At 44.4% G+C, this 26,798-nt stretch overlaps 2 protein-coding genes across 9 annotated transcripts in view; one reads left to right on the plus strand and one right to left on the minus strand.

Moving 5' to 3' along the window:
• GNGT2 (G protein subunit gamma transducin 2) lies at nt 1–22,260 on the minus strand. 2 transcript variants are annotated; one of them, XM_083470373.1, is made up of 4 exons: nt 22,235–22,260; nt 14,489–14,651; nt 2,149–2,238; nt 1–431 (listed from the first exon to the last, which is right to left on the minus strand). In XM_083470373.1, exons 1-4 carry the CDS (start codon nt 22,255–22,257, stop codon nt 306–308), a joined length of 402 nt encoding a protein of 133 aa, XP_083326499.1. In that variant the 5' UTR covers nt 22,258–22,260; the 3' UTR covers nt 1–305. The 2 variants fall into 2 exon arrangements, with proteins under 2 accessions (XP_083326499.1, XP_083326500.1); XM_083470374.1 differs by lacking the exons at nt 14,489–14,651; nt 22,235–22,260 and adding an exon at nt 3,207–3,520.
• ABI3 (ABI family member 3) overlaps nt 19,704–26,798 on the plus strand; it is a 24,586-nt gene continuing 17,491 nt past the window's right edge. For 5 of the 7 annotated variants that reach the window (XR_014518147.1, XR_014518148.1, XR_014518149.1 and 2 more), the window contains exons 1-2: nt 19,705–19,950; nt 24,077–24,244. Coding sequence is in view for 2 of the 7 variants with exons in the window: in XM_083470147.1 (XP_083326273.1) it covers nt 19,834–19,950; nt 24,077–24,244 (285 nt within the window). In the remaining 5 variants the exon portion in view is untranslated. Of the gene's footprint in view, nt 19,951–24,076; nt 24,245–26,798 lie in introns of all 7 variants that reach the window. The other 2 variants (XR_014518146.1, XM_083470148.1) reach the window with 1 other exon arrangement.

Below are 26,798 nucleotides of genomic sequence, written 5' to 3' on the forward strand. Positions count from 1 at the left end.
TGACGTATTTACAAAATGGGAATTTATTTTATTTATTCAATTTATATCCCATCCTTCCTCTCGAAGCAACCCAAGGAATTGAATGTGAGGTCCTAAAAGAGAGATTGTCGTCTTCCTTTTTTTCTTTTGGAGGAGACCACTTTCCAATTCTTTTGTTCTATGTGAAACTCCAGCAAAGGAGTCCTACCCCCGCCCCCCCCCCCGGCAGAAGATCATTTACACTCAGTTACACTAGACAGATTCTTACAGTCCTGGTATTTCTCGTACAAGGACACAACAATGATCTTCTTTCGGCGGGGCCGGGGTCAGCTTATTATACAGCCTCCCTTCTCCTTGAATGGGTTTTTGTCTTCTGGAACACCTTTTAAGAGAGGGTCTTCTCCAGCCATGGATTCTATATAATCCTTGAGTTCTTTTGCTGTCTTCGAGATCTGTGTGAGGAGGGAAAAAAATTAGCATCATCATTGTGGTTCTGTGGACCGGCCTAAAACTTTTTGGTACCTGATCTCTCCTGGAGCGATTCCTAGACATGTGTGGGAAAACCTGGACAAATGCAGCTCTACCCAAAACAGATTTAGGGGAACGTGGGGTGGGGGGAGAGTGCTACTGTGCAGCCAAAAGTCTTTGCACCAGTGGATCTACTTTGTTGACTACCACCCCTCAATGGGACTAATTTCTGAATAAAGCTGTCATGTGAAAGCATGCAAATTGGTGGGAGCCGGCTCTACCATTGGACAGAGTGAGGTGGTGAATGGTTAGTTATTTACTATTTTGCTTTTGCTTTTTTTTAACTGCTGCAGAGGGAAGAGGGGCACTTGTGGGATTTTCTGCCTGAGATGCCCAAAATAATGTGACCACGGTTTGGTGCTCTGTACCTTGACTCTAGGAAGGGGGTGACGCCTCTTTCTGCTCCTCCTAATTTTGGCAGCAAAATGTCCTGGGCCAACACAATAAAGTAATAACTAACAGACTCATCCCACTGGAGAAAGTCAGAAATCTCAATTTCAAACTCTTTCAGGGATTTTTGTATAGCCAAGTACTAAACTCTGGTGTGTGGGTGTGTGTGTACAAATATTCAGCAAATCCCCCTGGCTGGAAGCAAAATCCTCACTGATGTTGTCTTCATGGGTGGTATTCAATGCAAGGCCTACTCAGAGGAGACCCATTCAAGTTAATGGACACAACCAACGTAGGTTTGTGAGCTTCAATAGGCCTATTCTGAGTAAGAGTTAATTAATTGAATACCACCCCATGTGTCTTGCTACTTGAATGTTTGAAATACTCAAGTAGCTGTCTGGTTGAAACAACCCATAGTCTTTGCACTATTACATAATACAGTACAGGGCTCTGTTCAACAGGAACTTCTGCTGCACAAGACACATTCAATGTTTGGGAGCTGTGCAATACTGTTGTATCCTCGCATAAAGTAAAGGTAAAGGGACCCCTGACCATTAGGTCCAGTTGTGACTGACTCTGGGGTTGCGGCGCTCATCTCGCTTTATTGGCTGAGGGAGCCGGCGTTCGGCTTCCGGGTCATGTGGCCAGCATGACTAAGCCGCTTCTGGCGAACCAGAGCAGCGCACGGGAACGCCGTTTACCTTCCCGCCGGAGCGGTACCTATTTATCTACTTGCACTTTGACGTGCTTTCCAACTGCTAGGTTGGCAGGAGCAGGGACCGAGCAATGGGAGCTCACCCTGTCATGGGGATTTGAACCACCAACCTTCTGATCAGCAAGTCCTAGGCTCTGTGGTTTAACCCACAGTGCCACCCGCTATCCTCGCATAGCTCCCATTTGTTTCAGTGGGCCTTGTGCAGGAGAACTTCTCAGTGGCTTATGCTTGCTTTATTTGATCATAGCCAGAACTGAGCAACCTCCTCTTTCCACCTGACAATTTGTGCTGTGTAACTTAAAAGAACCTGCGCACGATAGGGCTGTATATACACCACACCTTTAAAACACACGACATCCTCCAAAGAACCCTGGGAATGGTAGTTCCGCCCCCCTCCCAAGGAGTTACAATTCCCAGCCCCTTTAAACTGCATTTCCCACAATTCTTTGTATTTAAATGCATGTTGTCTGTGCAGCCTGGCACCAATTGGCCGGCCAGCATAAATATTTTGTCTCAGAGCTTTTGGGAATCATTACCATTTGTCTTTCAAGCTTCACTTCCTTTTTCAGCTGGTCTATTTCCATCTTTAGGAGCTCTTTCTCAGTCATATCCTGGGCCATCTTGCCCTGAAATCCAAAGACAAATCCATATTAGCCAATCTCACGCAGCCCCTCTGGCGGAAACAAATAAGCACTCATTTTCAGGTAGTGACAACAGCGAAAGCTCCATTCTGGGGCAACTGACAACTTGTGGCGAGGGGTGATTTTCGCTGGGTCCTTAGCAGCGGGTAGGGTTAAACTCCTCCTGCAGCTCAGTTTCCCTCCTCCTGTGGTATTGATTTTAAAAACTGTGCCCATCAATAGATTGTAGGATTTACCACTATGTTTGGTGTGTCTACTTATGCCTTAGATATTGCTTGCTCCCTACATGAAGTCATGGCAATGAAGATTCACAAAGAACCTTAATCAATTAGTTAAGCAGCTTATTCAACCAGCCACCATATGTCCTTCACTTTGTTCGTTGCAAAAGTTGGGTGACTTAAACAAGGCACTAAGAAGGTATGCTGCCAACAAAGGTCTGTATAGTAAAAGCTATGGTTTTCCCAGTAGTGAGGTATGGAAGTGAAAGCTGGACCATAAAGAAGGCTGATCGCCAAAGAATTGATGCTTTTGAATTATGGTGCTGGAGGAGACTCTGGAGAGTCCCATGGACTGCAAGAAGATCAAACCTCTCCATTCTGAAGGAAATCAGCCCTGAGTGCTCACTGGAAGGACAGATCGTGAAGCTGAGGCTCCAATACTTTGGCCACCTCATGAGAAGAGAAGAGACTCCTTGGAAAAGACCCTGATGCTGGGAAAGATGGAGGGCACAAAGAGAAGGGGATGACAGAGGACGAGATGGTTGGACAGTGTTCTCGAAGCTACCAGCATGAGTTTGACCAAACTGCAGGAGGCAGTGGAAGACAGAAGTGCCTGGCGTGCTCTGGTCCATGGGGTCACAAAGAGTCAGACACGACTAAACGACTAAACAACAACAACAACAAGAAGGCATGCATCTGGGAAGTAGAAAAAATTAAGGGGAAATTATGGACAACCTCACTGAAATCTGGACGATGTCTCCACGCGTCGTCTTGGCTGTGCCAAGATGCTCAGAACATCCCTTTGTTGGGATGTTCTCAAGAGGAGAATCTTCTGCTTTGAAGAATCTGCTTGGTCCAAGTCTGGGACCAGAAGTGAACTCCACAAAAGAGATAGCAAAAAACCATGAAGATGCCTGTCAATATTTAGCGCCTCTGCGACAGTAGACTGATGATGGAAGTTGGCAGTCCAACACAAACAGGAGGGCTGCTAGTTCCCCATCTCTGAAATGTGTGACTCTCCCTCTGTAGTCTGGATGGTACAGGCCAGGATGGTACAAGCCAGGAACAGTTCGGCTGATCCATTGCTTGTACAGGTAGAGCTGAGTGAGCAGTTGAGTTCTGTGATCTCCCTAGTCGCTGTAACTGCTACACTGCATTGGCAAAATCCCATTTTTAATAGGATCGTAGAATTGTAGAGTTGGAAGGAAACCTGAGGGTCATCTTGTCCAACTCCCTGCCATTCAGGAATCGCAGCTAAATTCTGCATCCATGACAGATGGTCATACAGCCTCTGCTTAGAAACCTCCAAGGGATTGTTTTATTGTGTTTTAATTAGAGTGTATTTTTAATTATTGTATAATTATATTACTGTTGTGCAAATGGTTTTTTAAAATATTTTGTAGACAGCTCAGAAGCTTGTTTTGGCATTAAGCAGTATAATGACGACGAAAATAATTTATAATGGTGAAAATTCCCCACGCTGTTGTTAACATAGTAAGGAAGCAGTAAGTGGCAAAAACTATTGTAGATGCCTGTTTGAAATTCCAAATTAAGGTAGACCAATAAAGGCTTCAGTATCAGGCAGAGGCAAGTATTCGTCTTTAAGGCAGAATCAGTGCAGCGTCCAACCAGCTCCAAGCTTCTGAGCACAAGAGGTCAATTCCTTTCTCAACTCTCCAGAAAAATTTCAGCCAGAACCAAACAAACTATCTTGCTGTGGCTTCCATTAGGACAGACAGACCCAAGCAGGCTAAGAATCCCATTTCTCTGCTAAGGGCTGTTTAAACGGTTTGAATCACCCTGTCCTGAATTAAAGAAGCACTGCAAAGTTGTTGTTGTTGTTGTTGCCAGTTTAAGGAGTTGGTAATGTTAGGGGTCGGGGTTAGGTAGTGAAATAATTGCCAGTCCTGTATCCTAATTTTCAGAGTTGAAATGACTGACCCGCTTCTTCTAAATGGAGCAAAACAACATTTTGCTGACCTTGCTGCTATTTCCATACAAAAGTTAAGAAGTTGCCCTTTGCTGGAGTTTTCTTTTTTCCACCCATAAGCCCCAAAGCGCTTTATTATCGCTAATGAAATAAGCCTCTCCAACCCACAGTGAGGAAGGCAAGCCTGATCTGTATTTCAGAGACCCACAGCCTGGCAAGCGGATTGTTATTGTGGCTTCTCCAAGGTCATGAAACAAAAACAAGTCAAAGTTTTGGGACCTGTTTGCCCCCAAATTTCTCCCATCGTAACAGCTGCAGAAAAACACCAGCCTCTGATGATAGTTCTGGTCCACTTTGGCCCCTTCTGGGCTGCAAATGTGAATAAGTGATGGATAAAGAATAATACATAATGCTGGATTCAGATTTTGTGGAACGGCTAAAGTTGGAACTAGGCTGAAATCAGTGGCATGAATATATTGTTATAGGATTTTTGTTGGGTGTGTGTGTGTGTGTGTGTGTGTGTGTGTGTGTGTGTGTGTGTCAGTGTCAGTTTGGATGATATATTTACATAACCTCCAAACCTGTGGTTTTGTATTTGCAAGATGAGAACCTATTGTAGAGGTCTAAACAGTCTCTTTGTTCTGTTAATGGTCCTGGCCGAGCCTATTTAGGATCCTTTTTACTTGTCTAAAGAGTTGATCAAATAGAGATGTGTTGCCAGTGGAAGAGTTAGGCCTTCCCCCACTCACCTGGCTGGACACTCCTTCATGCTAGGTGTGGGAGAATAGATCACGGGGAATTTGGGCTAGTCTCATATGGAGCTGTGAAGACGCAGAGACTTGGCTTGCTCTCTGTGCTGCAACCAAAACTATGGTTTGGGGAGGGCTCCCTAGAAACGGAATGGTCAAGGCCAGGTTCAGAAGTACTCCCAAAATACATGTCTGTGATTTCCAGAAGAATATACTACTCCATCCAGAACAACTTGAATCTCAGTTCCCAGATTGGCTGTTCTGTTCCCAGATTGGCACCTCTGTCTTGCCAGAATCCAGTCCACTGCCACCTCCATTCTGGACTCAGAAGCAGGTTTCTGGAGAAGGGTCTCCCGTACTAAGTGTTCTGCAGCAGAAGGAGGGGAGCTGCAGAACAATTGATTATGAGGTACACATGCACAGGTTGATAGGAGAGCCCCATGTGTCTTATGTTTATGCACATGGTGCTTCTTCGCTCATGGTGTACCCTCTGATGCTCCTGTGATTCACTGACTTTGGACCACACTTTTGAAGCTCGGGCCTCTTCTGCTCACCAGACTGGCACAAGTGTACTCGGTTAACACAAAGAGGATAATTAAGGTGGTAGAGATAGAGGAGCTCCTAGCTCATGACACTATGCGGCGATACTCATTAAGATCGCCATCTGATCCACATGATACAGCCTTCTCCAATTTGGTGCCCTCCAGATGTTGTTGGATATCATCTTAAGTTGTCCTAGATGTTGGGGACATGTGTTGCTACTTCCAGACAGCACTGGCTCTCTGTTTTCTTTCTGGGTCCAATTCATGGTCTGGTTATGAAGTTTAAAGCCCTGTACAGTTTGGAACCAGGATATGTGATGGTCCATATGCTCCCATATGAACTTGCCCTAGTACTAAGATCATCGACAATTCCCTGCCCAAATGGGTCTACCATCCTTGTCTTCTGCTGCAGTGTGAAGATCTTACTACTTCTTTTAGGAAGGCCTTCATTTTTCTGTTCTCTTTGATTGGTTTTACTGCTGCTGCTTTGTTTCATCTTAACTAATGATGATTTTACTGTTTCTATTGCATTTCACATTTAAAATATTTCTAATTGTGTTCATCCCCTTCATGGATCACTGCCTTGCTGTGGCGAAGGGGCTTGAATAACTCAGTGGAAGGACAGATCCTGAAGCTGAGGCTCCAATACTTTGGCCACCTCATGAGAAGAGAAGACTCCCTGGAAAAGACCCTGATGTTGGGAAAGATGGAGGGCACAAGGAGAAGGGGACGACAGAGGACGAGATGGTTGGACAGCGTTCTCGAAGCTACCAGCATGAGTTTGACCAAACTGCAGGAGGCAGTGGAAGACAGACGTGCCTGGCGTGCTCTGGTCCACGGGGTCACGAAGAGTCAGACACGAATAAGCGACTAAACAACAACAACAGTGTTCATGTTTCCTTTTCTGACAGTCCCCTCAAACTTCCAGGCTCTTTGGTTGGGGTATTGCTTAGAGAATTTTGTTGCTGCTGTTGATATTATTTTGTGTATCTTTGGATGTGTACTTTTTGATGTGTTTTATTTATCATTTAGGACTACTTTTGTTATGTTTGTAATTGTGTAACTCTTTTTATGTTGTAAGCCGCTTTGAGCATAGTTATGGAAAGAAGGCATACCAATAAAATGATGATGATGATATAAATGTTTTAAATGAATTTCAGCACTGTCCTTTGCCCGTTTACTCAGACATCAGTCCCACAGCTTTCAGTGGGGCCTGCTTCTAGTAAACGTGTGTTCCCGCCTGAATGATTGAATGAATCCTGAATCACTGCATAGGCTGGTTGTAGATTTCATGACTGAATTAGGGATTCAGTAAATTTTACTGGACGCGGGTGGCGCTGTGGGTTATACCACAGAGCCTAGGACTTGCCGATCAGAAGGTCGGTGGTTTGAATCCCCGTGATGGGGTGAGCTCCCGTTGCTCGGTCCCCGCTCCTGCCAACCTAGCAGTTCGAAAGCATGTCAAAGTACAAAGTCCTTCAGGAGGAAGGTAAACTGCCTTTCCATGTGCTGCTCTGGTTCACCAGAAGTGGCTTAGTCATGCTGGCCACATGACCCAGAAGCTGTACGCCGGCTCCCTCGGCCAATTAAGCGAGATGAGCGCTGCAACCCCAGAGTCGGCCACGACTGGACCTAATGGTCAGGAGTCCCTTTACCTTTAAATTTTTTTGCCCTTCAGTAGCATTAGATGGTTTTGCCAAAAAAACCATCAGATTTCATACGAGGGTGTGTTCAGCGAGGATGTGAAGGAAGACTGTTGAAATGAGCTTGTCTCCTCTTTAAGGCAAACCATTGTATTGGTGAATGAACCAAATGCTTGCGATACAATCTCAGAGGAAAGAATAAGGCGCTGCCTTATTCTCAAAGTGGTTTAACAACCAATCCCTCTTCCCAGAGGACTCGGGAAATTGTAGCTCTGTGAGAGGAATAGGAGACTCCTAGCAACTCTCAGGATCCTTAACAAACTACAGTTCCCAGGATTCTATGGGGGAAAGCTCTTTAAAGTGGCATGATACTGCTTTAATTGTGCAATGCAGATGGGATCTTAGTTAAGTTAAATTTACACTGGAGCATTTACATTAGAACACAAGCTCAGAACACTGACTTTCAAGCTGTGTTACAGTAAACTCTTGAGTTTCTCAGAAGTTTAACAGGGCTCCCCACCGATCTTTGAACTTGCCCTTCTAACCACCGCCTCATATGGCTTTCTGATTTGAAGGTCAGTAATGGCTGACAAAGTCTACTTCCTCAGCATTTGAATTATAATTATGATTTTTAGTTATATACATTTCAATAGTTTTAGAATCATTCTAACATTTCAGAACTCGACTTCCTCCTCTTTCTGTGGTTCCTTACATTATTATTTTTTTACATTTCCTGTGTATTCTAAATTAACTTATTCTTTTATTCATCTACTTTAAATATATGCTCTTATGAAACTGCAGGTTATTACAATAATCCTGTCAATGACCTTATCTGATTACAGTTTGTTTGTAAATATTCAATAAACCATTTCCATTCTTTTATTAAAAGTTTATTATCTTGATTTCTTAGTTTTCTGGTAAGATTCGCCATTTCTGCATATTCCACAAGTTTTTATATCCATTCTTTTGGATACACTTGGGACCTTCTTCTTCCTTCCATTTTTAGGCAAATAACATTTTTGCTGCTGTAGTCACAAACATGTGTAAATTTCTATACTGCTTAGGTAGTTCTATCCCTATAATTCCCCAAAGGAAAGCTTCTAGGTTTTTTTTTTTTTTAAAAACAAATGTTATTTTAAACATCTTTTTCCATTCATTATATATCATTTCCCAGTAAGCTGTAATCTTACTACAAGACCACCACATATGATAAAAAATACTTTTTCTCTTTGCATTTCCAACACATTTGATTTTGATTTATACATTTTTGCCAATTTACTTGGTATTAGATACCATCTATATAACATTTCCATGTAGTTTTCTTTTAAACCATATCATGCTGTAAATTTTATATCCAGTCGTTCCCATGCTTCCATAGCTATATTATAACCAATATCTATTGTCCAATGTATTACTGAAGATTTTACTTGCTCATCCTATGTCTCCCATTCCAATAATATCTTATACATTTTAGACAGCACTTTACATTCCAACAGATCTCTCTCCAATTGTGATATTTGTTCTCCAAACCCTCGTATCCTATCTTTCTTAAATACTTCATTCAAGTGATGATATTGTATCCCTATTGTTAGCTTTCCTGATAAATCTTTAAATTCTTTTAATTTATACTCTCCTCCCTCTTGTTTTAATAAAGTTCTATAAGGTGTTCAACCTTCTATCATGTTCTTTTTCTTTACTGCTATTGCTTTCAGTGGTGAGAGCCAAAGTGATGTTTTCGTCTCCAATAATTTTTTTGCATTTATCCCATACTCTATACAAATTTTTCCTAATTATATGATTTGTAAATCCTTTATGTACTTTCACCTTTTCATACTACAAATAAGCGTGCCAAGCAAAAATATTAACATGACCTTCTAGATCTAAGATATGTGGATTCTCCAATGTCATCCATTCCTTCAACCAACAAAGACAAGATGCTTCATAATATAATCTCATATCCAGCAGGGAGAAACCTCCTCTCTCTTTTGCTTCTATCAGTATTTTATATTTTATTCTTGGTGGTTTTTTCCTTGCTATATATATTTAGAAATATCTTTTTGTCATACATTGAAACAATCTATCTTGCTGATCACCGAAATTGTTTGAAACAAAAATAACATTTTTGGTAATACATTCATTTTCATAGTTGACACGGTATTATATTTTAAGACAACCAACAGGGATGAATGGGTGGAGGAACATCCATCCATTGGTTAAAAGGTTCAGAAAGGAATCTTTTTAGTTGTCTTCTTCTGTAGACATTGTAAGAACCAATCCCAACTCTCCTGCCCCATAGGCTCTCCCCTTTCCCTGCAATTTGTCATGGGCACCATTTTTCCTTTCCTCTACTCTTGTACTGTTTTGCCAATGGGCTAAAATACTTAATCCAATCTGCACAGCTCTGTTCAGATAAACCAGCACTGCTTGTGCCAATGCCAACACAGTTCCCATCTAATGCATTAGATGGAACTGATTTGGAAAGATCATATTAATTGTACTTGACATGTCGGTCCAATGTGTGTCTTTCCAAAGCTGTTCAAAACCAGTTTGCAGAACATGATTTCCTAAGTTGTATGGCGTTTGGGGTGTTTATTGACCGTAAGTGAAACAGCGCCCCACCCTAAAAGCATTTCGAGGTCAAAACAATTCCTCATTTTCTCTTTCCCCTTCGCTCAACTAGAGTTTTGTCGTGAGCCCAGCCACTGACAGCACCAGGGCAGAACTACAGTCAGCAGAATGTTCAGGAAGGACCAAAATTTTGCTGTAAATGAAGCAAGACACTTGCTATCTAAAGAGAGGCCCCAGCAAGACCACCAGGTCCAGAATCTAAAGTGGCACAGCCAGACCCTCCAAGTGTCCCTATTTTCCAGGAACAGTTGCGGATTTACAGACACTCTCCCGGTTTCTGATTTGATCCCGGAATGCCCTGCTTTCCCTATTTTCACCGGAGAAATGTTGGAGGGTAGGAGTTATGCAACCCACCCTGAGCCAGGGAGATAAGTGACTAGACAACCTTTAGAAGACATCTAAAGATAGCCCTGTATAGGGAAGACTTTAGAATGTTTTATGATGTTTTTATATATATTGGAAGCCACCCAGAGTGGCTGGGGCAACCCAGTCAGATGGGTGAGTTATAAAAAATAAAATTGTTGTTGTTGCTGAATAGGACACCCCTATTTTCATTGGAGAAATGTTGGGGGGTATGCAGCTGGACCTATTGACAGGAGAACTTCTTATGCTGCCTAGTGCAGAGCGTTTTTAGCCTGACCCTGGGAGTGACATCCACACAATACATTTAAAGCACTCGTTTACTGCATTAGCAGTCATGGCTTCGCCCAGAGAATCCTGGAAGCTGTAGTTGGCTAAGGACATTGGGAATCGTCACCCTGTGAGCAGGGTCTCCTAAGAACTTTCAGCACCCTTAATAAGTGACAGTTCCCAGAATCCTTTGCAGGAAGGCATGACTGCTGAAGTACTGCTTTAAATGTATGGTGTAGATTTGCCCAAAAAAGAAGTGCCTGAAGGAAAGCGTTCTTATATATAGGAGCCCTATATTCTAAACAAAATGCTTGTTTAACCTGGAAGTAGGCTGTATGAATTGTGTATTGTTTTGTAATGATTTATTGGGTCTCTGGAGTGTAATAAAGATTGATGATGATGATGATATATAGATAGATAGATAGATAGATAGATAGATAGATAGATAGATATATGTTGTTGTTGTTTAGTCATTTAGTCGTGTTCGACTCTTCATCAGGACCTTGTTAGGTACTTAAAGGTCTCAGGGCACAGGACTTCCGGGTTGACGCGATCTGGAAATGGCGGATTCCCTCCGAGCTCCGGAGGGAATCGGCTCCACTGAGGATGGGTCTTTGCCGCGCCGGCGACGCGGGGACCCTTAAAAACTGCAGGCGCGGAAGCCTGCGGACTGAAGACTCGGCGGGTGCCTTAAGCGCCCCCCCTGATTCGCAAAGAGCCTTTTTAAAGGCTGCGGAGGGGATACGGGGGTGGCGTGGCACTGAGAGTCGATCGCTACCTCGGTGGAGCGAAGCCGCGAGCCATGACCGGAGAGCGCTGACTTCCTTCCTTGAAAATTTGGACTGAAAGAATCACCCGTGAGTAAGACGGATTGGGACTTTATAAAAATTTTACCTTTAATTGGAGACGACCGGGGGGTGTGCTAAAAGGAAGTCCGCACCCCCCCCCCTTGCAGACCATCTAAGCAACGACACAAGAGATAAGCTGGAGAGCCTACCCTTGGTGGGGTGAGTTAAAAAGGACACTAACTTTCAAGATTTTGCTAAAGGAAATTTTGTGCAGGAGAGTGGAGTTTTGGAAACCTTCCTTTTGTTTTAAACAACCCCCCCTCCCGGGCTCGGGAACGTCCTGCCTTTGTGCCTGCGTTAGAGCTGCGGAGTTTGACAGCTGTCAAAGCTGCCAAACGGGCGGTTTAAAGTGAGAAATTGCCATTTAAGATTTCTATGGACTAAGACGAGTTATAATTGAGCTGAAACTGTTGGAAATAAAGTAATAATAATTAGTTAAAGGATTGTTGGTGAAAAGGCTAATAAGTAACCAGATTCCCCCTAGGGGGAACTCTGTGAAACTACAATGGATACAATGGCTGTGGAAGGAAAGTTACTAGTGGAAATCGAAAGGATGTTTCAATTGGTGGGAATCTTACAGGAGCAGAGCTTGGCCATGAACAAACAACTTGAGACTATGACCTTGGGAACAGGCAACTCTGCTCTTTGTATTGAGGACCTTAATGAGAAAGAATCCACAGCTGATTGGGAAACAATATCTACAGAGCTGGAAGAGACTAAACAACAAGAAAAAGAAGAAGTAATCCTGGGAAGCAACAACCAAAAGTTGACATCTGTGGAATATAAGCAAGGAGACGCTGGGAACATATCCACCACAAGTCTGCGAGAGATACAGAAGAAGAAGGAGGAGGCCCCAAGACAAAATGGAGTACAGGAATTTAAAATAAAGAAATATGATTGGGGCCTCCGTTTGGACTTAGACTTGGAAGAGATAGACTTTGTGGAAATACTTCAGCAGCTACCTTTGAATCTTCTTGTCGGAAGAGGACATACTTTGATGGTGAAAGAACTTTTCCCAGATCTGACGACTGCTATAAAGGACTACCAACAGGACAGGCGGAGAGGAACGGAAATAGATTTGAAAGCCTCGGACGTGAGGAACCCAGGCTGAGAACTTCGAATTTGGATTTTTATTGGGAAGGGACAAAAACCGGGGATGGGAGGGAGGGAAGAAGAGACTCTTAAAAACTCTTAAGACTTTTAGGTCTGGTTAAGATGACTCTTAATTAAGATAAAATGAAAATCGATGGAAGAGAACTTAAGTCCAACTTATGAAAATTAATTTTTATTATAAAAAAGGAAATAAGATGAATAAGATTGTTAAGAGGAGAAATATCAACTTGCTGACATAATCTTGAAACTGGGATGCATGAGGGGGGGTGGGGGGAAGTCAGGGAACAAGGTTATGAAATGGGGATTTGCTGATTTTATACATGTTTTTGTCTTTTGTTTTTTTCTTTGTGTATGTGTTGTCTTTATAAAAGCAGAAAACCAAATAAAAATTTTATTTAAAAAAAAAAAAATAAAGGTCTCAGGGCACAATCCCAACACAGGAATGTGCATAAACATATAAAATGCCTCTGAGAATATTAAGACGGTAGGACGGCTGGAATCACACCAGCCCTGCATTTTGCAGCACGGTGGGGATAAGGGCAACGGCTGAACTTCCAATCCCAGGCATGTTTTATACTTCTATGAATTTACAGGGGCTTGTGGAAACATTTCTGTCAAATCGGCTCTCTGCCTCATTCAGCCACCCCTAATCCCAAAACATAGCTATGGCTAGAGAAGTGAAGGCCTGGAAAAACTTCAGAAATTTAGGGAGGAGGAACGCAGGTCCCTGGCCAATTTTTCTTGGTAACAAATAAGATGCGGGGGGAACAGGAAAAAAACTCCAATTTCCCCACCACCACCTCACAAGGCCTTCATATGCCTAGCTATGGCAAGGATGTGGAACACGAGATTTCATAGGCTTGCCTGTCGCCACATTAATGTCTTTTCTACATGACAAAGATTTGTGCGGTTTTTTTGCTTAGTTTTAAAATAACTTTTAAAAACCTACTCTTTCTAGGTATCACCTACCATCATTTTTTAGTCTTGCCCCTGCCATTTTAGTGGCTGCTTGTTTTCTAACTTTTCAAACAGTTTACAAAGCTTCTCTGACGTATGACTTGAGTGGTTGAATTTGCCGTCGTTTATTACCGGTATTTTGTGTTGCCTTGGTTTCTGGTGTGCCTTGGTATCACTGTTAAATATTTTACAGGGGTTTTTCTTTTTAAGAAATGAAGCTGTTATTTGTTGCCTGGGGAATCTATATTCCAGGGCAATAAGTACATAAATAAATAAAACGGAAATAACTCAGTTTCAACCCCATCTACAGTGCTGACGTACGTTACTGAATGCAATGCATATTATATGTTCTGTGCCATGTTGGGATGGCTTTTTACTTTACAAAAAAAAGTCAGGTAGGCAGCATATAAATAATGAAATTATCATCATCATCATCATCATCGGGGCATTGTGGCTTTTTTAATAGGCACTCCTCCCATCAATGTGTGTGTGCATGTGCGTCTGTGGGCATGCATACCAGTGGCACTAATCTTTCTGTCACACCGCTTCCATTTCTCTTTAAAACCATCAAGCCATTGTCTTTCTCCACATCCACAATCAGACTGTAGGAACCTGTCTCTGCATGCAGGTAGCAGCAGGTGGATTTGACGTATAAAACTGCTACCCCAAATACCCTTAACGCAAACTCCTTCAAACGCCTCCCTTTGCCCCAGTAAAATGTGCATAGGTCAGTGCTTTTTTTTCTTAAAAAAATGTTTAGGGGTACTCTCGTTTTGACTCAAGAAAATCACCATTTTATAGTTCAAATCAGGAAAAATAAATACAGTAAATGGACAAAGATTCACAAAATGTTTAGGGGTATGTGTCCCCCCCCCCTGCGTTCCCCCAGGAAAAAAAGCACTGGGTAAGGTGACCTACAGCAATTTTGTTTTCCCATCACAAGACAATCCTGGTCTGTTCAAGGAGAGAACACCTACCTCTTTTGATATGTTCCCCCCTCCAAAGCTCCACTGTGTTTTAGAGATACATTTGCCTGCGCTGGTGAGATGATGTCCTCTGCCGTGTCCACTTGTCGGCTCGAAGACGTCTTCGGTATTAGGTGGTGACTTGCTTTGGAACTGATTGTCTCCTGTCCTTAATCTGATAATAGACTCAGCAAGTTAAAACTGGTCAGGTGTTTTGACTTAACCTCAAACTCAGGGTAAGGGGGAAGAGGGGGGGGGAGGAGACAACAGATGGCACATTTGGGGGGGAAGGCAGATCAATAGATCTATCTGCAGACAAACATTAAAATATTGCAAAATCAGACCTTGGGAATCCCTAACTCTGAATCCCCAAGGTCTCTATAGCCATTCATGGACCACTATGTTTTGCCCGCCACCCATTTACTGTAGAGCAGAGTTTCCCAAACCTGATTCCATCTGTTTTTTTGGACTACAATTCCCATCATCCCTGACCACTGGTCCTGCTAGCTAGGGATGATGGGAGCTGTAGTCAAAAAGCAGCTGGAGACCCAAGTTTGGGAAACCCTGCTCTAGAGAGTCAGAGGTGTGACAGCATTGTTGACTCAGTGCCCAAACCTGTTTCCATTGCCAGGACTGACTCCACCTGGGAGAGACTAAGCCAGCCTTCACCAACCTTGTGTCTTCCAGATGTTTTGAACACAAACACTATCAGCCCCAGCCAGAACAACTGTGCTGGCTAGATGGGAGGAGAGTTGTCCAAAACTTCTGAAGGGCCAAGCCTGCATTACATAATGATGGAGGACAGGTGGCCTTGGAGCAAAACGAGACTGCATGCCCATCACCAGGCATAGGCAAACTTGGCCCTCCAGATGTTTTGAGACTACAATTCCCATCATCCCTGACCATTGGCCCTGTTAGCTAGGGATGATGGGAGTTGTAGTCCCAAAACATCTGGAGGGCCGAGTTTGCCCATGCCTGCCCATCACCAATAAATAACTACGGCACATCGCCATACCCTGCCCATCTGGCTGCGTTTCCCAACCACTCTGGCCGGCTACCAACAAAATATTAAAAATACAATAAAACATCAGACATTAAAAGCTTCCCTAAATCTAAACCACAGAGCCTAGGACTTGCCAATCAGAAGGTTGGAGGTTCGAATCCCCGTGACGGGGTGAGCTCCCATTGCTCGGTCCCTGCTCCTGCCAACCTAGCAGTTCGAAAGCAAGTCAAAGTGCAAGCAGATAAATAGGTACTGCTGTGGCGGGAAGGTAAATGGCATTTCCGTGCACTGCTCTGGTTCGCCAGAAGCAGCTTAGTCATGTTGGCCACATGACCCGGAAGCTGTCTGCAGACAAATGCCGGCTCCCTCGGCCAGTAAAGTGAGATGAGCGCCACAACCCCAAAGTCGTCCACGACTGGACCTAACGGTCAGGGGTCCCTTTACCTTTACCTAAATAGGGCTGCCTTCAGATGTCTTCTAAAAGTCAGATAGTAGTTTATTTCCTTGACATCTGGTGGGAAGGTGGGTGCCACTACCAAGAAGGCCCTCTGTCTGGTTCCCTGTAACCTCATTTCTCGCAGGGAGGGAACCACCAGAAGGCCCTCAGAGCTGGACCTCAGTGTCTGGGCTGAATGATGGGGGTGGAGACGCGCCTTCAGGTATACTAGGCCGAGGCCGTTTAGGGCTTGAAAGGTCAGCACCAACACTTTGAATTATACTGGGAACCAATGTAGGTCTTTCAGGACAGGTGTTATGCGGCCTCCCAGTCACCAGTCTAGCTGCTACATTCTGGATTAGTTGTAGTTTCCGGGTCACCTTCAAAGGTAGCCCCACGTAGAGAGAATTGCAGTAGTCCAAGCAGGAGATAACTAGAGCATGCACCACTCTGGCAAGACAGTCCACGGGCAGGTAGGGTCTCAGCCTGCGTACCAGATGGAGCTGGTAGACAGCTGCCCTGGACACAGAGGACATGGACAACTATGAGTCCAAAATGACTCCCAGGCTGCACACCTGGTCCTTCAGGGGCACAGTTATCCCATTCAGGACCAGGGAGTCCCCCACACCTGCCCGTCCCCTGTCCCCTCAAAACGGTACTTCTGTCTGTAGCGCCTGCAGGTGCAGAGGAATAGCTTTCAGGTAGGGATCAGCCCCAGACCTCTCTCTTTTGGGTGGGGAGAAATTAACTTCAGAAGCTGGCTCATGAACACCCAAGGTCAAATTCAAGTTGTTTTTGTGGGCACAGCATCCCTGTATGAGTTATCCTCCACAGTTACTTAGAGGCTTAACGCAAGCAGAGCTGGATAGATGTCAAGAGGGCAGTGCGCTCTCTCTCTCTCTCTCTCTCTCTCTCTCTCTCTCTCTCTGCCCTGGCCCAGCTGTAGCAATCTTCTGTTTCATTTGGTCTACTGATTAGGGATTTAACATCCGGAATATCTCAGCTCCCCTCCCTCTCGGAACATACCGTAAATTCCTACTTGAACACTGATTTCTTCTTCAGTGGAAACTGTAAGTGTACAAATCTCTGGGCAATAGGTTCTGTCTGGACCTCAGGGTCCAGCTACCTGTTGCTTTCATTGTGTGGTCAGTAAACAGACAGGATTATTATCATTATTATTATTACTTACCAGGGGCCAGCTCTGCTTATTTTCATCCAGACCACAGTATATGGGAAAGGGAGGCACCAAGACAGCCATCCCACAACCTGGGGCTCTCCAAATGGTTTGGACTCCAACTCCCATCAGCCCCAGCCAGCATGGTCAATGGTCAGGAATGATGGGACTTGGAGTCCAGAAACATCTGAAGGGTACCATGCCAGGGAAGGCTGCACTAGGGGTTGCTTAGAAGTTCTCAGTGAAAATAAAACAAGAACCTAGCAGATCTACCCTGGGTGGACGTTTCATAATTTTAGCACTACTACAGAAAAGGCCCTAGTGGTTGTTGAAAGAGAAGTGGACCTCAGATGTGGATCTGATTCATTGTAGTACCAAATCAAATGTGTGAATACAGAGGTCTTCTCAACCCAGAGTCCTGAAGGACTAATCATTTACCCCACTCCCTCTTTCCTTCACCCAAGCCCTCTGACTCCCTTTACTAGCACTGGGCTTGATATATGTTCATAAGGATTACAGTGGTACCTCAGGTTAAGTACTTAATTCATTCCGGATGTCCGTTCTTAACCTGAAACTGTTCTTAACCTGAAGCACCACTTTAGCTAATGGGGCCTCCTGCTGCCGTTGCACCACCAGAGCCCGAGTTCTGTTCTTAACCTGAAGCAAAGTTCTTTACCTGAAGCACTATTTCTGGGTTAGCGGAGTCTGTAACCTGAAGCGTATGTAACCTGAAGCATATGTAACCCGAGGTACCACTGTAGAAACACGTGCTCTTAAGTGACTTGGGAAGAGGCAATATCTCAGGTACAGTGGTGCCTCGCAAGACGAAATTAATTCGTTCTGCGAGTTTTTTCGTCTTGCGAATTTTTCGTCTTGCAAAGCACGGTTTCCCATAGGAATGCATTGAACGGTTTTAAGAAAAATGACGTTTTTGTTTTTCGTCTTGCAAAGCAAGCCCATAGGGAAATTCGTCTTGCAAAGCAACTCAAAAAACGAAAAACTCTTTCGTCTTGCGAGTTTTTCAACTTGCGAGGCATTCGTCTTGCGAGGTACCACTGTACCATGAAAACTGTTATGTACTGAAGTTCTCACCCTGGGCCAGCAGGGGGATACTGTAGGTAGTTTTCACTCAGGTCCACATACGCAAATAAGGGATTGAAAGTGATGTTCAGTGATTGGATAGTTACAGAAAGTGGTTACAGTTGCATTGTAGTGGAGCTCTATATAAGCAGGCTGGCTGAACCCTTCAGTTCAGTTCTGTTCTGGCCTGTGAATAAACAAGAGCTGTCTGAAGAATCGCTGTGTCATCTGATATGTTCACCCACAACTTAACAAAAACAGAAGCTCAGTCCCTGCCAAAGCTAATCTAGACATTATTATTATTATTATTATTATTATTAGTGCTATTTTTCTAGAAAAAGAGATGCCTGAACCCATCATAAACACCTCCTTCGTTCTCTTAGAATGGTAATGGCACCCACCTAAGAGGTGGCAAAACAGTTCCAGCAATTTCTAGCTGGAAAAAAGCCTTATTACTACTACTACTACTACTACTACTACTACTACTACTACTACTACTACAGTGGTACCTTGGTTCTCAAATGCCTTGGTACTCAAATGCCTTGGTTCTCAAACGCCAAAAACCCAGAAGTAAGTATTCTGGTTTTCAAACATTTTTCAGAAGCTGAACACCCGATGCAGCTGTCGGCGATTGTTTCCGGGGCGCCTGCACCAATCAAAAGTTGCGCCTTGGTTTTCGAACATTTCTGAAGTCAAACGGACTTCCGGAACGGATTAACTTGGGCGCTTTTGTTTTTGCTATTTATTTATGTGTTCTTGTTTTTGAGACTTTTTCAGTTAATTTGTTTTTGTGACTGTGTGGAACCCAGTTCAGTTACTGATTGATTGATTGCGTGACTATGGAAATGGATAAAAGCCCCCCATCCAAAAAATGACTATCATCAGTGTAGGTAAGAATTTTAAAAAAATAAAAAAATTATTATCTACAATACTGTCTTATTTATTTTATAGTATTGCTTTCATTTTATGGATCAATGGTCTCGTTAGATAGTAAAGTTCATGCTAAATTGCTGTTTTTAAAAGTGTGGAACCGATTAATCCGTTTTGCATTACTTTCTATGGGAAAACGTGCCTTGGTTTTGGAATGCTTTGGTTTTCAAACGGACTTCCGGAACGGATTAAGTTTGAGAAACAAGGTACCACTGTTGTTGTTATTATTATTATCATTATTATTAATATTTAATTCAACCCTCAGTAGATTCCAGGGCATTTCACCACAGCTTGATTAGTAATAAAAGCCAACACTCTGCTCCCAAGATCTCTGCAATCAGCCAAGCAAAATGGTTCTAAAAATAATGGTTTCCTCTCTTCACAGGTCCTCCGCCTCTGTTAATTTCCTCTGTTAATTCTCATGACCCTTGTTCTGGGCATGCGAGCGGTTTTTCAAGACTCCCGTGCGGAATGGAGGTGTCTGCGCTTACAGAGGCAGAGGCCAGAGAGGGTGTCGTACAGGAATCCGCACGCACGCTTTCTGGGCGAGGGCAGCAATAAATTTCAGGGTGTCAGCAAGACGACATCTGGGACAGAAGGCTGAGGGGGAGGGATCAACTCTGCCCACAGGAGGCAACTCAAGTACAAAAAGAGTCCACCAGCCCAGCTGCGAGGTTCAAAACCTGTCTGCTGCTGAGACCGTGCGCTCAGAGAAGGAAGTGGGGAGCCGCGATATGTCTGAGTTGCAGCAGCTGATGCAGAACGCCATCCCCAGCGCCAGGGGAACCCTGAAGGACAACTACAGCAACCTTCTCAAAGTGGCAGATTACTGTGAGAGCAACTATGAGGAGGTGAGTGGCAAGAGGGCATTGCATCAGGGGCTGGCCCTGCCAGGCGGGCAGACTTGCCACTGGCTCCCGGTGGAGTATAGAGTCAGGTTCAAGGTGCTGGTTTTGACCTTTAAAGCCCTTTGTGCCTTAGGGACCTCGTATCTACGGGACCACCTCTCCTGGTATGCCCCGCAGAGGACCTTAAGGACCATGAATAATCTTAGTTTAGAGGTCCCGGGCCCTAAGGAAGTCAGACTATCCTCCACCAGGGCCTTTTCAGTGATGGCTCCGACCTGGTGGAATGCTCTGTCCCATGAGACCAGGGCCCTTCAGGATTTAACCTCCTTCTGTCAGGCCTGTAAGACAGAGCTATTCCGCCTGGCCTTTCATTTGAATTCAGCCTGATCTTTTATTTCCCTTCCCTTCCCTTCCCTCCCCCTCCCCTTTTATGAAGATCACCCGCTCTGGGACCCCACAGCTAATTCTCCCCTGGTCTCCTCGCTGGCCCAAGTAGGACCAATTCAGCCAGCTAGCCCTGGGGATTATCTAATGCTTATTTCCCCTAAATTGATTTTTGAATTTTACTGTTGTTCATGTTTTTATACTGTATTTTATGCTGCTTTTATCATTAAGTGTTTTAAATTTGTTGTTAGCCGCCCTGAGCCCGGTTTTTGAACCGGGATGGGCGGGGTATAAATTTATTATTATTATTATTATTATTATTACTACTACTACTACTACTACTATTATTATTGGCAAGCTGCCCAGGGCAGCAAAGTTTCAGGAGTTGCCCGGCATGCTGGCACTGCAGTGTTAAGAGCCATGCACAGTGTGGTCACTGGAGTTCCTGGCAATGTTGCAGAGGATGGATGTTGAGCATTCTTTGGGTGGGGGGCTGGCTGCTGGAAGAATTGGGGTTCTCTCACACTGCCCTGCCCTCTCAGAAGTCTCTGTGAAGATCCTGCAAGGTTGTTGTTGTTTAGTCGTGTCCGACTCTTCGTGACCCCATGGACCAGAGCATGCCAGGCACTCCGGTCTTCCACTGCCTCCCACAGTTTGGTCAAACTCATGCTGGTAGCTTTGAGAACACCATCCAACCATCTCGTCCTCTGTTGTCCCCTTCTCCTGTGCCTTCCATCTTTCCCAACACCAGGGTCTTTTCCAGGGAGTCTTCTCTTCTCATGAGGTGGCCAAAGTATTGGAGCCTCAGCTTCAGGATCTGTCCTTCCAGTGAGCACTCAGGGCTGATTTCCTTCAGAATGGATAGGTTTGATCTTCTTGCAGTCCATGGGACTCTCAAGAGTCTCCTCCAGCACCATAATTCAAAAGCATCAATTCTTCAGCGATCAGCCTTCTTTATGGTCCAGCTTTCACTTCCATACATCACTACTGGGAAAACCATAGCTTTTACTATATGGACCTTTGTTGGCAAGGTGATGTCTCTACTTTTTAAGAGACATCTTAAATGCTGTCTACCTCCTGCGAGGTAGGAGACCTTATCCCTGAGAGAGACCATTCAGCTCGGAGAACTCTTGAGTTTACACAGAGATGCCACCACCCTGCTCTGCCTTTGGAGGCTATGAATGTTGCCCTAGCCTCGCTGGAATTACCCGGAAGCAGTGCCGGATTTACGTATAAGCTACACAAGCTATAGCTTAGGGCCCTATTCTCTTGCGCCCCCCCAAAAAAAATTAAAGGAAAAAACAAACCTGGATGTACATTTCCAAAATATAAGATAGAAAACAAATAAAACCTACATATAGCAACAATTTTTGTGTGTTGTGTAGGCTCCTGTGATGTAAGTAATGGGCCCCGCCTTCTAGCCTGCTCCCTAAAATATCCCATTTTGCCCATTTCTATATACAGTGGTACCTTGGTTCTCAAACTTAATCTGTCCCGGAAGTCTGTTCCAAAACCAAAGCGTTCCAAAACCAAGGCACGCCTTCCCATAGAAAGTAATGCAAAACGGATTAATCCGTTCCAGACTTTTAAAAATAGCCCCTAAAACATTGTATTTCACTATTAATATACATCTTCTTAATTGTATTTCAGTTCAACAATTACTTTGATAAAATACATATTTTGTTATGTGCAAATGGCTTTAGATACCTATTAGGTCTGTAAATTACCACATAGCATATGTTCAACACAAAAAACAGTGGCAATTTGTTGTTGACAAAGGACAGCTGGACATATAAAGGGCCCCATTACCTTCAGTAGCTTAGGGCCTCATCAAACCTAAATCCGGCTCTGGCCAGAAGATTATTATATCCAGACAGCTTTTTAAACAGCAAGGCCTATTCACTTGGATTCGTTCCCCCATGACATTCAGACCACTGTCTGTTCAGAAAGCAGCAATGTGATGGCATTCAAAATAGGTCCATATTGTTCTTATTACTGGGGTGGAGGTGGGAGTTCCTTGCAGCTCATTTTCACTTTCAGTTATCTTTTGATTTGCATATCGCCTTTCTATATTGCTATACACAAGGGGTTGCCATGTGTCCTCTTTTTCCAGGACGCGTCCTCCTTTTTGGGTGTGTGTGTGAAATTGGGGACAAATTGCATTTACCGTATTGGCCTGAATACAAAGCTTCACTCCCCCCACCCCCAAATTCTGACCGTGAAAAGTTAAAGTGTGGCTTAAATTCGTGGCCTTACAAAAATTGACTTTTGCGATATCGCTGCTGAAACAGACATACGATAAAACAGAACGGGTGTGAGTGCCCGTGGAATTTTAAGGGAGCGCCTTATATTCAGGTATTCTCTCCCCGCCCCATGAATTTTTAAAGTGCGGCTTATGTACGGGTGCAGCTTATCTTCGTGCCAATATGGTATTTGCTTTGAAAAGCCTCCTCTTTTTTGCTTTTCAGAATACGGCAACCTTGCACAAGGCAGTTTGCAAGCTGAAGAAACAACAAAACAGACAGCAAAGATGACACGCGTAAAAATCTGATCCAATACAAAAAAGTCACAATAACTTTAAAATAAACAACTTATATCAAATAAAGCACTACTCAATAATCCCTTAGAATATAAATAGTAAACAGTAAAATTAAATATCAGCAAATAATAATTTAAACAGTTTACCCTTATCAATTGCAATAAAGAATTACTAAACCAGCAAACCTTCTCAGCAGGGGGCTGGCCCACTGTCCCTCAGACCTTGTGGAGGGCTGGACTATATTTTTTTTTTGGGGGGGGAATGAACCCTATGCCCCACAAACAACCCAGAGATGCATTTTAAATAAAAGGACACATTCTGCTCATGTAAAAACACGCTGATTCCTGAACCGTCCGTGGGCCAGATTTAGGAGTTGATTGGGCCGGATCCGACCCCCAGGCCTTAGTTTGCCTACCCATGTAATAAACTATAATAATAATAATAAATAACAGCAAGTCACAATGCATAAAAGGATCAAACTGAGAAGCAAGGACACACAACTTATAACCATCCCTGAATTCCTCTTCTTTCTTCCCAGCTTCAATTCCTGGCATCTGGTAGGTAGGGGTGGGAAAGAACCTTGGCTGAAACCCCGGAGAGCTGCTGTCAGTACAGTATATGAAGTCCATATTATAGTAATAGGATTATAGACTTAGAAGGGACCCTGAGGATAATCTAGTCCAGCCCCCTGCAATGCAGGAATATGCCGCTGTCCCATACGGGGATTGAACCTGCAATCTTGGCACCATCAGCACCACACTCTAACCAACTGAGCTATGAGCTCGATGGACCAGGAGTCTCGGTCTTGGCATCTTCCTGTGTTCGTAGATATACAACAGGACTTCCACGCTGCTGGGAACTTCAGTTTACTCCTCCCAGAGCTACAGTTCCCATCGCCCTTAACAAACAACCATTCTCAGGATTCTTTGGAAGAGCTTTAAACGCACTTTATGTACATGGGTAGTGTGGCTGTGACTGTGCAGGATGCGATACTGGGTGTAGCAGGTAGAGCTATCGTAGCCACTTATACCACGATACAGTTGAATGTTGAATGAACGAAACTTTATTTGCGTCAGCCAACGGCCATAGCAACAGAAGAACATTGCAGTATACACAGAACAAAAAATATTTTAAAAATCGATTCAGTTGTTCTGATTTATGGCACAGTTCTCACTTCTTGTCCCTCCGTTTTCATAAACCTCTTAGGCAAAGGACAAGCGGAAAGCCCTCGAGGAAACCATGGCTTTTGCAACCCAGTCGTTAGCCAGCGTGGCTTACCAAATCAGCAACCTGGCGAGCGACATCCTCAAAACGATGGACTTGCAGCTGGCTGAAGTCCGGCAGGTGGAAGCCAAAGTCTGCTCCATTGCGCAGGTGAGAAGACAACATGAAGAGGTGCGGCGGGAGGGCTTTATTTGCCCCAGAACCTGTTTTCCTAGTTGGTAGCCCTCTGTGATTGGAATCAGGACCCTGGCTGCTTTGTTTTGGCTGCTTAAACTGCTTCCTAGGAGATGAGATGCATTTTTTTGTTTAAATCAGTTTTATTTGGGGGACCATACACACGCTGCTCCACTAAAGCGCATTCGAAACAAATTATTTCCACCATAGAATTGAAGAACTGGAAGGGAGCCCGAGGGTCATCCAGTCCAACCCTCTGCAATGGGGGAATATATTGTAACCTGTTTTGTAACAGGGGAGTTGCTCCAGCCCCTTGACCATGCAGAGTTGCTCTGTGCTTCCCAGCCTTTTGGGTGTGTTCCTTTGCAGTGTCACTGTTTAAAAGCCCCAAAGCAGACAGCCCCGCCTTGTCCCCTGAGCCTTGACTACAAACCAGCCGAAAGAGATTCCCCCTCCCTGTGCTTTCCCTTCATACTGGAATATAGGGAGGCATACACAATGTTCCTGGACATCGGATACCTCTTCCTGTTGCTTGACGGCTTTCCTGTTTCCCAGAGAATAAAAACATAATGGATCAGGAAACATCCGTGGAATGGATTAATCACCTCTGTCATGTCACCAGTTTGGTATCTCTAAACACTTTGATGAAATCCACTTTTAGCTCAGCACAAGAGGGAGGTGTGGCGGAGAATGGTAAGGAATAACTGTTTGCCTTCCGCGCTTCCTGCTGCTGGATCCTAGAACACACTTTGCCAAAATCGTGCATTTACCACCTCTGGTTTTTTTTCTGCGCCTGCAGGTCTCTCTCGTCCAGAGGGGGAGCTTCTTCTGAGCATATGCACCATTATGTGCTGATGAACAAGAGGGGCATAGGCTCCCCAAATACCATGTAACAATGCAAGGAAAGGGAGGGCGAGCTTTTTGAGAGGCAGAGTGCACTGGCATAGCACAGAGAATAAGAGAGTGAGCTGTGAGCTGGTTAACCCTGGTTCAAATCTCATCGTTGACAGAGGAACATCAGGAGATGACTTAGACCAGTGGTGGACCTACATTTTTGGGTTCTTGAAGCTTGAACCATTATAGGGTGGGGGGTCCTTTGCTACCAGCAACTAGGTCTGGGTAACCATGGTTATCTTCTTCAGTGGAATTGTTCCCTGTGAATCCTGTCACCTGAGGCACTTGCCTCACCTTGCCTCATGAGTGGGCCGGCCCTGATAGCAGATATAATGAGGAAAGGGCTGTAGCTCAGTGGTAGATCATCTGCTTGGTATGAGGAAGGTTTCAGGTTCAATTCCTGGCAGGGATGGGAGAAAACCCTGTCCGGGACTGATGAGTCAGTGAGTCAATTTATGGCAGCTTCCAGTGTCCAAGGTGCCTTGGAACTGTGTGAGGCTAGGAGACTGTTTTTAGCACCCGAACTCAACTGGGCTCACAAGCCTTTCACACAAAAGTCTACCGCTAGATAGCTTTCTTCATTTCAGTTGCCTAATTAAGGTGGGGAAAGTAACCTTCTTGTTGAATAACAGGGAGTCAGAAACCCTTGCTGATCTACCGAAGATAATCCAGAGATCTACCAGTAGATTCCAATCTGCATTCTGCACCTCACCAGCCTTAAAGGCCTCTGGGTGCTTCCAGGCTGTTGCTGTTTTCAGACGGGATTCAATCACATCCCAACAAATTGCATATTGTGCAATTGACCGCAACACACCTGCTTCCCCCAAATGTCTGACTTCTGGCAATAAGGAAAGGTAAAGATAAAGGGACCCCTGATCATTAGGTCCAGTCATGACCAACTCTGGGGTTGCGGCGCTCATCTCGCTTTATTGGCTGAGAGAGCTGGCGTACAGCTTCCGGGTCATGTGGCCAGCATGGTGAACCAGAGCAGCGCACGGAAACGCCGTTTACCTTCCCGCTGCAGTGGTACCGGTTTATCTACTTGCACTTTGATGTGCTTTCGAACTACTAGGTTGGCAGGAGCAGGGACTGAGCAACGGGAGCTCACCCCGTCGTGGGGATTTGAACCGCCGACCTTCTGATCGGCAAGTCCTAGGCTCTGTGGTTTAACCCACAGCGCCACCTGCATCCCGGCAATAAGGATAGGGATGCTGAAATGCAGTGGAAAGTCTGGTACAACCCTCACTTTGACTTCATGATCATCCAAACTTCCCGCAAACAAATCGGAATGAAGGCTCATCAAATAGCCAATGTCGTCAGATTTCCCTGCAAATAAGGACAGGTGCTCGATAAACAGGTCTTCTGCAAGAGCCCTGTCTGCTGTTGTTTTCTGCAACAGACTCATAACTAGCTCTCTGGATGTTGTGGTAAGAGGTTACTGAGTCTTTCCTCATCGCTTTATGCCAAGAAGAGATTAACGGGCAACAGCCACCTTTGCTTTAGATCGGATGTCCTGCTTCACTAGGGCAAAAGGTTAATCTGAACCAAGGCTCAGCCCCTGAACTAGTTTGAAGCCTCACCTTAAGTCCCCTGAGATGTCGCTGTAAATCAAGCATGGAGACACAGCCGTTCTGCA

This window comes from Podarcis liolepis (genome assembly GCF_965112155.1).
Source record: "Podarcis liolepis genome assembly, chromosome: 13".
In the NCBI taxonomy this organism is placed as follows: Eukaryota; Metazoa; Chordata; class Lepidosauria; order Squamata; family Lacertidae; genus Podarcis; species Podarcis liolepis.